Source organism: Mustela nivalis, assembly GCF_964662115.1.
Source record: "Mustela nivalis genome assembly, chromosome: 12".
Lineage (NCBI taxonomy): Eukaryota > Metazoa > Chordata > Mammalia > Carnivora > Mustelidae > Mustela > Mustela nivalis.
Window position 1 is genome coordinate 12728170 of NC_139031.1, and position 12694 is coordinate 12740863.

The 12694-nt window shown below is 46.2% G+C and overlaps 2 protein-coding genes across 3 annotated transcripts in view; one reads left to right on the forward strand and one right to left on the reverse strand.

Moving 5' to 3' along the window:
* Nucleotides 1–1829: 1829 nt before the first annotated feature.
* NDUFB2 (NADH:ubiquinone oxidoreductase subunit B2) lies at nucleotides 1830–9715 on the reverse strand. Its single transcript, XM_082693971.1, has 4 exons — nucleotides 9560–9715; nucleotides 4889–5033; nucleotides 3620–3709; nucleotides 1830–1912 (listed from the first exon to the last, which is right to left on the reverse strand). Exons 1-3 carry the CDS (start codon nucleotides 9667–9669, stop codon nucleotides 3635–3637), a joined length of 330 nt encoding a protein of 109 aa, XP_082550097.1. The 5' UTR covers nucleotides 9670–9715; the 3' UTR covers nucleotides 1830–1912; nucleotides 3620–3634.
* Nucleotides 9481–12694, forward strand: part of DENND2A (DENN domain containing 2A) — a 133679-nt gene continuing 130465 nt past the window's right edge. The window contains exons 1-2 of one of the 2 annotated variants that reach the window (XM_082693882.1): nucleotides 9481–10659; nucleotides 12252–12467. The gene's annotated coding sequence lies outside the window, so the exon portion shown is untranslated. The remainder of the gene's footprint in view (nucleotides 10660–12251; nucleotides 12468–12694) is intronic. The other variant, XM_082693883.1, reaches the window with a different exon arrangement.

Below are 12694 nucleotides of genomic sequence, written 5' to 3' on the forward strand. Positions count from 1 at the left end.
ACTCCCTGGGAGCACAAGAGTCCCTCCGTGCCGGCCCTGCCACTGCTGGAGTATCTGTACACAGGCTTCTCGGGGCTTTGGACACAAGTCAGCCTGGGATTCAGGGGTCACCATAAACTTGGCTTAGACCCGGTGGTCTAGAAAGAGCAGTTGCTTCCATTTAGAATTATTTCCTTCATAGCAGATGTGGTTCTAAGGGCTTTGTGTGCCAACACATTTAATCGAATCCCTTTTACAAATCAGGAAGCTAAAAGCTCTGGGCCGGTTCTGCAGACGGAAGGCTGCGTCCCAGCGGCAGGTAGCAGAATCAGCCTCGAGCAACCACTCTGTACACAGGCCGGAATAAGAGAAAGCAGTGTCACAGGTACGTGCGGTTTCACACAACTTCTGGATTCCACACTCACACGGGCGTGTACTCTAGGTCACGGTGTGAAATGATCTGTGAGCAGGTTATGATCAAAATTACATATGCTGGACTGACTCTCCGATAATCTGACTCCGCCTACAGCCAGCCAGCCAGGACCTGAGCCTCAGCACCCCCCGTATGACCCTGGGCAAGTCACCTGGCTATAGTTCAGTGTCCTTATCTGTAAAACGGAAAGAATGTGCTCTTATATATAAGAACGCATGCGGGACGCCTGGGTGGCTCAGTCAGTCGGTTGGGCATGTCCTTTGGCTCAGGTCATGATCCTGGGGTCATGGGATCAAGTCCCACATCAGGCTCTCTGCTCAGCAGGGAGCCTGCTTCCCTTCCTCTCTCTCTGCCTGCTTGTGCTCTCTGTCAAATGGATAAATAAAAAACATCTAAAAAAAAAAAAGAAGAATTAACACATGCAAAGTTTTTACCACAGTGCCTGGACCACAGTAAGCCTAGAGTTTCCTCTGTTCAACTGTATGTAACCGCCAATCAGACGTACCGGTCTCTTTGGGACCCTCTTCCACTTCATTTTCCTGTCAGCTGCACAGCTGACCCTTGAACACGGTTTGAACTGTGCTAGTCCACTTATACGTGACTGTTCTCAATAAATACAGTCCTATAAATGTATTTCCTGTTTCTCAGGATTTTAATTTTTTTTCTCTAGCTTTAAGAATACAGTATATACAGTATATAGGGGGTGCCTGAGTGGCTCAGTGGGTTAAAGCCTCTGCCTTTGGCTCAGGTCATGATCTTCAGGGTCCTGGGATTGAGCCCCACATCGGGCTCTTCTCAGCAGGGAGCCTGCTTTCCCCTCTCTCTCTGCCTACTTGTGATCTTTCTCTGTGGGTCAAATAAATAAATGAATAAAATCTTAAAAAAAAAAAAAAGAAAGAAAGAAAAGATAAAAGGGGAATATCCTATTTCACCCATACCTCCCATTCCTCCAGCCCAAAGAAATCCTAGTTAGACATGCGCCTTATGTCCACTAAAGGCCACTTGGCACAACGCCCAGCCCACGAGAGATACATTAATGCAGAAGAGACTGCCCAGACCTCTAGCGTGTGTCAATCACGGCATGACGACGCCGGCCATAAAGACACAGCAAGTTTCCACACTGTCAACATACACATCACTAAAACACGCACTAGGAGGAGGGCATTCTGGCACTGCAGTCAGGCATAGGGTCAGACCTAATGTCGCCACTCATCCGTGTGTGACCCACAGGCAGAGTGACTTCACGGCCTTCGGCCTCAACTGCTTCACTGTAAGTGGAGCGAGTATCTGTCTACACTGGGGAGGGCCCAAGAGGACCCTGAAAGGGCCTGGAACCAGTCAGGACAGCAGCTGGAAGCACAGGAAATAATCCAGAAAGGGCAGAGGTCATTATGAGAAACACTCAGAACTCTGTTCCTTACTGTTGACCAAAACACTTTAATTTTACAACTTTCATGTACAATATGATGTCCATAAACGGTTGGAATTCTCACCTGGCTCCTGTAGGGAAACAAAAGTAGAAAGCTTTAAGTACTTTAATTTTCAGTAATTCAATTTCATCATTTTGGTTCATTCAATTTTTCAAGCACTCGCTGAACATGGACTGTCTGAGGGGTCTTCCTGAGAAGCAAAGTCACCTCGCTTTCTCGAAGGGTTTACACTCTCATCTTTTTTTTTTTTTTAAGATTTTATTTATTTATTTGACAGACAGAGATCACAAGTAGGCAGAGAGGCAGGCAGAGAGAGAGGGGGAAGCAGCAGAGAGCCTGATCCCAGGTCCCCTGAGATCATGACCTGAGCTGAAGGCAAAGGCTTTCACCCACTGAGCCACCGAGATGCCCCTACAGTCTCATCTTTAAAATAAGAAATGGGGGGCACCTGGGTGGCTCAGAGGGTTAAAACCTCTGCCTTCAGCTCAGGTCGTGATCTCAGGGTCCTGGGATCGAGCCCCACATCGGGCTCTCTGCTCAGCAGGGAGCCTCCTCCCTTCTCTCTCTCTGCCTGCCTCTCTGCCTACTTGTGATCTCTCTGTCAAATAAATAAATAAAATCTTTGAAAATAAAATAAAATAAGAAATGGCTGTGTGGGAGAATACTGGGAGATCCACAGGAAGAGGAGAGGTTAGTGCCGGCAGACATGTTCCCCGGGGAAGCAGGGTCCCGGAAGGACTGGGACCTCTGACTGACCCAGAGTAAATCCAGAGACACAAAACAAGTGGTAACACAGCTTAACTGTCTGCTCTTTGGTGACATTTTTTTCTATTTCCCTGCTCCCTACATACCCCAAAACTACTGTAATTTTCATGTCAATAAGTTACTTCTAATGAAAATTATAATAACAATACCAATAATATGATGTAATAGGAACACTTTTTTATTTAATGTTTCCTAGCCTTTAACATAATTCCCAAAAATAAATAAATAAAACAATTTCCAAGTCATTTTGAGAGATGACAATTACTTATGAGCGATGATTAATTTAAAAACACATCATGTGAGAATGTCTTAACTCCTGAGGGGTTTGTGGAAAATGGGACTCCTTTTTCAAGTACCTACTCCTAGTACCTCCCTTTGGAAGGAACAAAAACTCTGATTCCTAATTTGGAAAAATGAAAGGGCCATAACCTTTTACTGTTTAGGGTTAATTTCCACACAATTCCATACCATAACATACCCATATGCTGGAACTTTTTTTTTAAACAGGTTTTTGTTGTTTTTTTTAAGATTTTATTTATTTATCTGATAGAAACACAGCAAGAGAGGGAACATAAGCAGGAGGAGTGGGAGAGGGAGAAGCAGGCTTCCCGCTGAACAGGGAGCCCAGTGTGGGCCTTAATCCCAGGACCCTGGGATCATGACCTGAGCTGAAGGCAGAGGCTTCACCCACTGAGCCACCCAGGCACCCAATAAATAAAATCTTAAGAGGGAAGGAATTTTTTTAAAAAAGTCTTTGATCAGGAACCTAAATTGTAACAAAACTCAGGAAGAGAATTTTTTAATAACAAATAGAGAAAAGGAAGAGGAGACCAAAAGAAAGGGATGGGAAGAGACAGCAGATACAAAAACACTAAAAAGGCAGAAATTAGACAGTGTATAGTTAACTGTCCCTTGTGCTTTTAGAAAAATGTACTGTCTTCAAGACCATGATAAAGTCAAACATTTTTATCGACACAAGATAAATGACTTTAAAAAGGAGTTTGGGGCACACCTGTTTGCAGAGAGCTCAGTCTTCATCATCAGGGAGGATACCCAGTTCTTCATCTGTCCACTGGGAAGGATCTGGATACGCAAAGTGACCCTGGTGACAACCATTAAAAAAAAAAGTAAAGAATCTATATTCCATACAATGAAAAAAAAAAAAAATATATATATATATATATATATGGTAAGGCTGTCACACACACAGCCCTTGACCTGCTACAGAACAAATTCGACTACTCTGAACCATGCGATGGTCCAGCTGTTCTCCGATCTGCTCACACGGGCTGCAGCCTGAACTTTAGAAGGCTGCTGTGGGACCACCAGCCTGAGCCAGGATGTCAGTGGGTGTTTATGATGGAGGAAGGGAGACAAGAGATTTCAAAGAGCTCCCACATCTCGACAACGTGTTGAAGCCCCAGTAAGACAGAACGTCTCAGAGTGTCCTGTCACTGCTGCCGGCCTAGGCGAGACCTGGGCGGCGCCGGCGGGTGCATGCAGCTCCAGTCCTGATCTAGGACGCGTCTGGCCGCATCATCGTCTCAGGCCAAGCGGCCACATGGCCTCCTGACAGCTGACCTACGGCGAGCTAAGGGTGACTACGTGCTGCCAATTCACAGACACTGAGCAGCTCTCTACTGGGTGACAAGGGCACAGAGAAGTTGTAAGAGAAATGAGGTGTCTAAGATGTAGACGCTGAAGATTCTTTTCCTGTCCTAGCTGGGTCAGCAAGCACAGATTTCGATGGCTTAAAGGCATACTTTCCTAGAGAACAGCGTCTGGGTAAAAGTCATGAAAGCTTAGTCAAGGCTGATGACGCGTCAGAAAGTTATCACTAGCTACCTTCTCTCCTTGGGACAAGTTGGCCCACATCACTCCCACCCAAATTTGGCTGCCCTGGGCCTCTGGACAGACTAGATGACATTCAGCATTTAAAGAAATTTAAGTGTGAAACTTAACCCACTGCTGAAGCCCTTGTTCAGAAAGTAAAACAATTCGTTTCTAGTCTTCCTTCCAAATACGGTAACCTAACAGAAACCGTAAGAGATGGACTACCTACACACGCGTCTGTGAGTGGGGAAGGTCAGAGGTTATGTAGTTCATCAAGTAACAGGATTCCTGCACACACACAAAGACAACATAGTAAAGGGATGTTATCTAGATAGAAAAAGTCTACAAACAGGAAGGGGGGGGGGGAAGCTAAGCTATTACTATTTAGTAATAATCCAAGTAGTTATAATACTCCATCAGTATATTAGAATTACTCCCCTGCACTTACCAGCACAGCATCTGAGTCATGCCAAAAACGCCAGAGAATCCAGAACCACATGGTCCCACTGAATATCTCGGCCTGGATCACCTGGGACTTGGTGAGCTGGGGAAACTGTCTATACCGTGGCTCGATATGCACACCACCTCCGGCACTACGAGACAGAACAAAACGTCATGCAACTTCCAAGTCTGAAGTCTTCCAAGTCTGAAGTCATCCAAAACTTTTGAGTTCCATCTAGAAACCAAATCTAGCGTTTCTCATCTCCTCCACAAAGTAGAGGATGACAGAGCTCCATAATCCCTCGAAGCTCGTCTTTCATAAGCCTGCTTTTAAATTCGTTTGGCAGCAAAAACTGGCCTGCATGGATGAGATACGATTATTTCCCCTTAGTGAATATTCATGGATTTTACAGCAGAAATAGGAACATGTTAATAATGGGGTACTGGCCCCAAAGTTTCAATTAAGGGATGTGAAGCTGCAGTAGTCAGTCACTTAGCTTATCCAGAAAAACAAATCAGGAAATTGATCTTGTTTTGTTTAGCCATATCTATTTCAAAGGCAAATTATGTCCTCTGCTCTATTACAGTCTTAATTTATTTATTTAATTTTAAAGATTTTATTTATTTATTTGCCAGAAAGATAGAGCACAGGCAGGCAGAGGCAGGCAGAGGAAGAGGGAGAAGCAGGCTCCCTGCAGAGCACGGAGCCCGATGTGGGAGTCGATCCCAGGACGCTGGGATCATAACCTGAGCCAAAGGCAGCTGCTTAAGCAACTGAGCCACCCAGGCATCCCCGTCCTTATTAATATAAAGAATATTATATGGAAAAGAGGATTCATCAAATCTTTTTTGGTAAGTTTGTTGTTTGTTTTTTTTTAGCAATCTTTACACCCAATGTGGGGCTCGAACTCATAACCCTGACAGAGATCAAAATTCGCATGCTCCACCGACTGAGGCAGCCAGGCACACCAGCAAATCCTTTTTAATAAGCTAATAGTTCTGAACAAAACAAAGAACCTTAAAAAGTTAAGTATGAACAACTTTTTCTGGTTTTGGTTTTTTTTTTTTCTTCATTTAGATTCTGTTGACAAATTGTGGGACACAATCCATGAGGTCTGCAGTCACTTTATTCAGTTAGATTATAATTATTATTGATCGAATCTAAAGTAATATAATTCATACTTAATGGCATTACTGTCAAGTTCTCTTTAGCAGCTATACATATTCTACTATACAAAAATACACAGTTTAAAGAGAATTCCCACAGAAATGTATTCACAAATTTCATTTCAGGGGGCACCTGGGTGGCTCAATTAAGCATCTGCCTTCATCTCAGGTTCCTGGGATGGAGCCCCACATGGGGATAGAACCCCATATCGGGCTCCCTGCTCAGTGGGAAGCCTGCTTCTCCCTCTCCCACTCCCTCTGCTTGTGTTCCCTCTCGCTGTGTCTCTGTCAATAAATAAATAAAATCTTTTTTTAAAAAAATTCATTTCAGGTAAGAACAGCTTGTAAAATGGGCTCTTTTGTGCAGCAAAAACTACTAAAACTGCACTGTCATTTCTCCCAAATGTACTGTAGATCTGTGAACACAAACACATCTATGGTCCCTGATACATATTACGTCCTACCCTTTTTATTAGCCCGTCCTGCTCTTAAAGGTTATGAACAGTTATCATTTACTGAGTGTTTACCATGTGCCGGACACTAGATGAAGCATTTTATATGCATTATCATTTATTTCCATAACCCTAGGAGACAGATCCTATGGTTCTTAATGTTTACAAATGAAAACACTGGGGTATTATTTGGAGGCAAAGCCTAAGCTCTTATATATTGCCTATAAATAAACAATACTAATTATTTTTTCATTTTATGAACCAAAGACACAGTTCTTAATTAGAATTGCCATCAGCATGGTACCACACTGAAATGATAGTTTCATTTTTATGTTAAATATTTATTCAATATATTACCACTTTTATTTGGAAGGCTCTACATAAAATATTGATAATTAGCTATGGATGGTGTAAGAGATGGTTTTTACTTTTTCATATGTATGTATGTGGAGGGGGGTTGTATGTGGTTTTTTTAAAGTTTTCATTTAAATTCCAGTTAGTTACAATATAGTGTAGTATTCATTTCAAGTGCACAACAGAATGACTCAACACTTCCACACAGCACCTGGTGCTCGTCACAGCAAATGTCCCCCTTAATCCCCATCACCTGTGTCACCCACCCCCCACCACCTCCCCTCTGGTAACCATCAGCGTGTTCTCCAAAGTTAAGAGTCTGTTTCTTCATTTGCCTCTTTCCCCCCCATCCTTTGCTGATTTGTTTTCTTAAATTCCACTTATGAGTGAAATCGTGTTTTTCTCTGACTTATTTTGTTTAGCATAACACTGTCCAGCTCCATCCATGTGGCTGCCACCAGCAAGACTTTTTTTGAATGGCTGAGTAATATGTTACCTTTTTTTAAAAATAGTGACCACATATATTTATTTGAGGGGCACAGGGGTGGCTCAGTCATTAGGCGTCTGCCTTTGGCTCGGGTCGTGATTCCGGGGTCCTGGGATCGAGCCCCACATCTGGCTCCCCAGTCAGCGGGAAGCCTGCTTCTCCCTCTTCCACTCCCCATTTGTGTTCCCTCCCCGGCTGTCTCTGTCAAATAAATAAATAAAATCTTAAAAAAAAAAAAAAATCTCCACAGGCCTGTCACTAACCTGCCCCGATCCCTCCCCGTGACCTCAGGCTCCCTCTACTCAGCCCATTCCACTCTCACTGGCTGGCCTGTCCATCATCAGCAGTCAGAGCCTCAACACTTGCAGTGTCTATCTTTGTTTGGCTGACGGACCACTGAGGTCCTAGTTCAAATCACTATCAGGCCTGCACTGCCACATCATCCTAAGTACAAGACCCCATCCACCCCCATCCACCCCCATCCCAGGCACTCTCTACATTAATCCCCTGCTTTATTTCTTAACAGTACCTTCACGTGTTCTCTTCTACTTGTGTCCTCCCCAGGATGGAAGCTCCCTTACCTCTCTTGTATTCTGCTCCATCCCTACAACCTGGAAAGGCCCCCGGCATCCAGAAGATGCTCCATACTTATGCACTTTATTATCACACAACTGTGTGTGATAAAAATAAGGTGTGTTACAGAAGTAACAACACCTCAGTGAAGAGAGGCACTCCCCAGATTTTCCACGCAAGGTGAAGGGCTATGGCTGGGAGCTCTCCATCACTGTCTTTGTGTAGGTCACACAGACCTTTTCCTTCTTTCCACCTCAAACTTGTCGCAGCTCCACAGCTTTGAGAGACATGTGACTTTAAGCAAGTCACTCCTTTAATCTTCTGGAGTCTCCATTTCCTAGTAACAACAGCTAATACTGGTAAGGTCCTTACTAGACAGTAGCAGCTGTCTTTTTTTTTTTTTTTTTTTAAGATTATTTATTTATTTATTTGAGAGAGAGAGAGAGAGAGAGAGAGAGGAATCACAAGTAGGCAGAGAGGCAGGCAGAGAGAGAGGTGAAAGCATGCTCCCCACTGAGCAGAGAGCCGGAGGCGGGGCTCGATCCCAGGACCCCGAGATCATGACCTGAGCCAAAGGCAGAGGCCCAACCCACTGAGCCACCCAGGCGCCCCATCAGCAGCAGCCGTCTTAAAATACCTTACAGAACTGTCATTCACTCAGCTCCCTGGAAATTGACATTATAATCCCCATCGTGGGGGTGAGAAAAGGGAGGCAATTAGAGATCATCAAGAAACTTCTCCAAGGCGAAAGAGCTAGAGTGTGGCAAAGGTGAAATTTGAATTGAGGCAGTTTGGGGCCAGAATCCTGCTTTTAACGCGACCCTGCACTGCCTCTTCGAAAAAAATGTAGATGATGATCTAAGGGGCCTGGAACATCACCTGTAAAAATTCAGCGTTCTACTGTCCATCGTGCTCTTACTGAATCTCTCTGCACTACCTATTTGTTTTTGGCGGATGAGCCCTCCCTTGGCATCCCGGCACTATGCTCTCCAGTCGAAATTTTTGGGCTACTTCACAGGTGACTCCTCTTTTGCTCCCTCTCAATTCTGGTGTTGCAAGAGTGAGCCCTAATACAAACTCCGGGATTTTGCCGATAATGTGTCAATCAATTCTACACTCTCTTGGGGAATGTTGATAATGGGGGAGGCTACGCACTTGTGAGGCAGGGGGTTATGGGAACTCTCCATACCTTCCGCTCGATTTTGTGGTGAGCGCTTTAACAAATAATACAGAGGTCTCCCGCGGCACCTCCGTGCCACTCCTTGCCTCGCACCTGCCGCTTGGAAACAGGTACGAGTTCCTTCCTCCGCCGGAACGCCCTCTCATCCCCATCTCCCGCTCTCGCTTCCCAATGAGCTCCAGCTTTCCTCTACGATCAACTGGATTTCCCGACGACAGGCTCCCCTGCGGCCGGAGTGGCCCGAGACACAGTTTAAAACCCGCCAAGCGAGCCCACCACCCAGCCCCAAACCCCACTCCTGCCTCGAGGTCGCGGAGCCGGACTCCAAGTCCCAGCATGCCTCGGGGCGGAGGTCGGGGCAGGTACCCGGCCCGCCCCAGGCGCCCGCTGTCAAGGTGAAGGCGTCCCGGAGACCTGCGTTTTCCGTGAGAAGCAGAGGAGGACCCTCCCCCAGCCAACACTCACTGACGAACTCCACTGCCTCCAGCCGCCCGCGAGCCGGGGCCTCTGAACAACCGGCCTCCAGCGCGAACGAAAGGCGCCAGGCGCGTCAGAGCCGACATGGCAGCGCGCATCCCGAGAGCACTGCTCAGGCCGCACCGCCTCTACGTCACTTCCCCCGGCGCCCCGGCCAGTGACGTCACGGCGTCGACCTGCTCTTCCTCCCCCCGCCCCCGGCGAAGGTGGTGTACGCCGGGAGGAAAGCGGTAATCGGGTCGCCGGGCTTCGGGCTCGGCTCTAGGAACCTCTGCACGGGTGTGCTTAGAAGCCAGCACTGAGTCGGCTCTCGCTCCTCCCCGACTGCTGATCTCGATGGTGTTTTCCCACCTCCGCCCGCTCCTCTGCCTGCTGCGCCTGAGTAAACTGCCTTCCGGACCCTTTGAGGCCGCCGGACCCTCTGAACCAGAGGACGTCCCCAAAGCTAGTCTTTTGTACTCTCTCCTGCAAGAGGCTCACAACGGTCTCTATAAGGTCTTGTCTTACTCTTTCTCTGCAAACTTGATAACGGACCGGCAGCCCATCGGTGGTTCCCAAATATTCCTACGTGGGCCGGTGGCATCACATTCACCTGAGGAGCCCGACCTCAGAGCCTCTGCAGTCCGAAGTAGGGCCGAGGAATCTGCATTTAAGCGTGGCCTCCGGTTTACGCCGCGCTCTGATCCTGAGCCACGCCCTGGATTCTCGGCTTTCTCTCTAAATAGTGCTTTCTAGTAAATCCTGGATGGACTCTGAGCTTCTCTGGGTACCCACCCCACGTCACTCCCGCAAATTCTTAGGGTCTTTACTGCTGTGTGGGTTACAGCTTCCCTAAAAAGTTCCGGGTTTGATTAAATTATAAAGTTAGCCTGCCAGCCTCACACCTTGGGGATTTCAATTTGAGATGGATCATATGCTCCTTCAGCTAAACACTGAAGAGGTCACACTCAGGCAAGAAAAATAGGGTACTTACGGAGTTTAGGGAGTTGAGTGCCTTGACTATAAATGACACCTGTCCCTCTGTGCCAGGATGTGGGTCTCCAGGTGCCCTGTAACGGGACAGTCTCTCTCCGTGGAGTTAGGCTCAGGTAAAGCTTACGGATTACACTCCCTGTGGCCTTCTGAACAGCCTATTAACTAACCCTCTGGCCCTTTAGGACTCTCTCCTGTTGTCCACTTGGTATATAAATTGGAGGAGAATCCACTTTCCTCTAGATAAAAGTTGACTTTCTAGTTGATACACTAGCGTGGCTTTCTTTGAGCTGCCATTCTTCACTTACCCTTTCTAGTGACGTAAACGAGCCACTAAATAGGAAGTTCATGATTTGGGAAGACAGGGCTTTCCATCATCCTTCCTTGGCAGCTCACTCCCCAGGCTACACAACTTCCCTGGTCCCAGCAAAGAATGAATTTATGATGTCAAGGCCAAGGGGGAGGGGAGGCACAGCTTAAACAAACAAACAAAAAAAGGGCCAAAATATCTAAAGTTCAAACTTCAGTAAATAGTTCTATGAATTTGGACAAGTCACTCTACTTCTCTGAGTATCAGGACCCCATCTGAGTGGGAGTCATTTAAGAGAGTACCTGGCCCACAACACATATTCAGGAAATGTTTATGCTTTGTTATGTCTTCCCTTCCTAAGTAGCAAAACCTGGATTCTGGTGAATTAAAATCCATTCTCACCCCCACTTTCTTGCTGAATTACAAAAAAAAAAACTTTTACACTTAAATATTGCACTTAAAGCAATATTGTTTTATAGACCACTTGTGGAGTCCTTGGCTTTAATGTCTTACAGTACAAATTCTGGGTCTTTTTACTATAGAAAGTTTAGGGTCCAATCAGTAAACTATTTTGACTGTGTAGCAGGGATGCATGTTTGTTCTGCAGACATGCTTTAAGAACTCCCAGGGCAAATATCCTTTACTGCTTTAGACAGGCTGCATGATGGCAGCTAGGGGTTGGGAGGCTTCTTTTGGGGTCTCAGATGAGCGCCCCATTTTTATTTAAATACTTGGGTTTGTTGTCTTTTTTTTTTTTTTTTTTTACGATTTTATTCATTTATTTGTCAGAGAGATTGAGAGAGAGAGAGAGCACAGGCAGGCAGAGTGGCAGCAGAGGCAGAGGGAGAAGCAGGCTCCCCGCCAAGCAAGGAGCCCGATGCGGGACTTGATCCCAGGATGCTGGATCATGACCTGAGCTCAAGGCAACCGCTTAACCAACTGAGCCACCCAGGCGCCCCACGATGAGCGCCCATTTGAAAGGATGCATTTCAGAAGGTGAGAGGAAGGATGCCAAGCCCTGACACTGAGCTCTCACCGGCTACATGATGAATCAAATTCCCAGTCAAGTGTTAACAAACTGACAAAAGCTAACGAAAGACAGACTCTAAATGACCTAACATAGAGCACCTAACCCCAAATCAAGAACCTACTCCACAGGGCTGCCAGGGTGGCTCAGTCGGTTAAGCATCTCCCTTCAGCTTAGGTCATGATCCCAGGGTGCTGGGATCAAGCCCCACATCAGGCTCCCTGTTCAGCCAAGGAAGTAGCCATAGCATTTTCTCCTTAAGAAGATGACTTTATGAATCAAGTTTTGCCTTTTTAATGTGCTTAATTTAAAAATAAGCAAAGTACCCATATTAAAGCATATCTGTTACCCATTTTTCTTCTGTTCTATAGAGCCTGTGTTCATTTTCTGTTGCTGTAAAATTTCCTGAGGAACTGAGGCCCTCGGTCCAACAGTCCATGAGGGACTGAATTGTGCCAACCACCCTGTGAATGAGCTTGGCATCAGACCCACCCCTGTGGAGCCTTAAAATACCCACAGCTCGAGCAAAACCCTGAGCTGAGGCCCGGGAAGCAGCACCCAGATTTCGGACTTGAAGACACTGTGAGGTACTAAGTTTTGTTGTTTTCAAGCCACTAAGTTTTGGTTAGTTTTTAGGCACTGATAGATAACTAGTATGTGTCACAGTGGTGTGAGTCAACCGATTGGCTTTTAGTTAAAGCTCAGTAGTGCTGGTGTGGACTCAGGGCAGTGCCACTCTGTGCCTGTGCCCCCCCTCACCTCACAGCGTATGTGCACTTGATACAGTTGCCCTGTGTCTGCCCGGAGTGTCCAT

Excerpts from the sequence above, each read along its gene's own strand:
- NDUFB2 (XM_082693971.1), bottom strand. The coding sequence starts at position 9,669 with ATGCGCGCTGCCATGTCGGCTCTGACGCGCCTGGCGCCTTTCGTTCGC. Across the intron at positions 5,034-9,559 it reads GGAGGCAGTGGAGTTCGTCA|TGCCGGAGGTGGTGTGCATA; the intron begins GTGAGTGTTGGC and ends TCTGTCTCGTAG. Across the intron at positions 3,710-4,888 it reads ATGACTCAGATGCTGTGCTG|GGTCACTTTGCGTATCCAGA; the intron begins GTAAGTGCAGGG and ends GGTTGTCACCAG.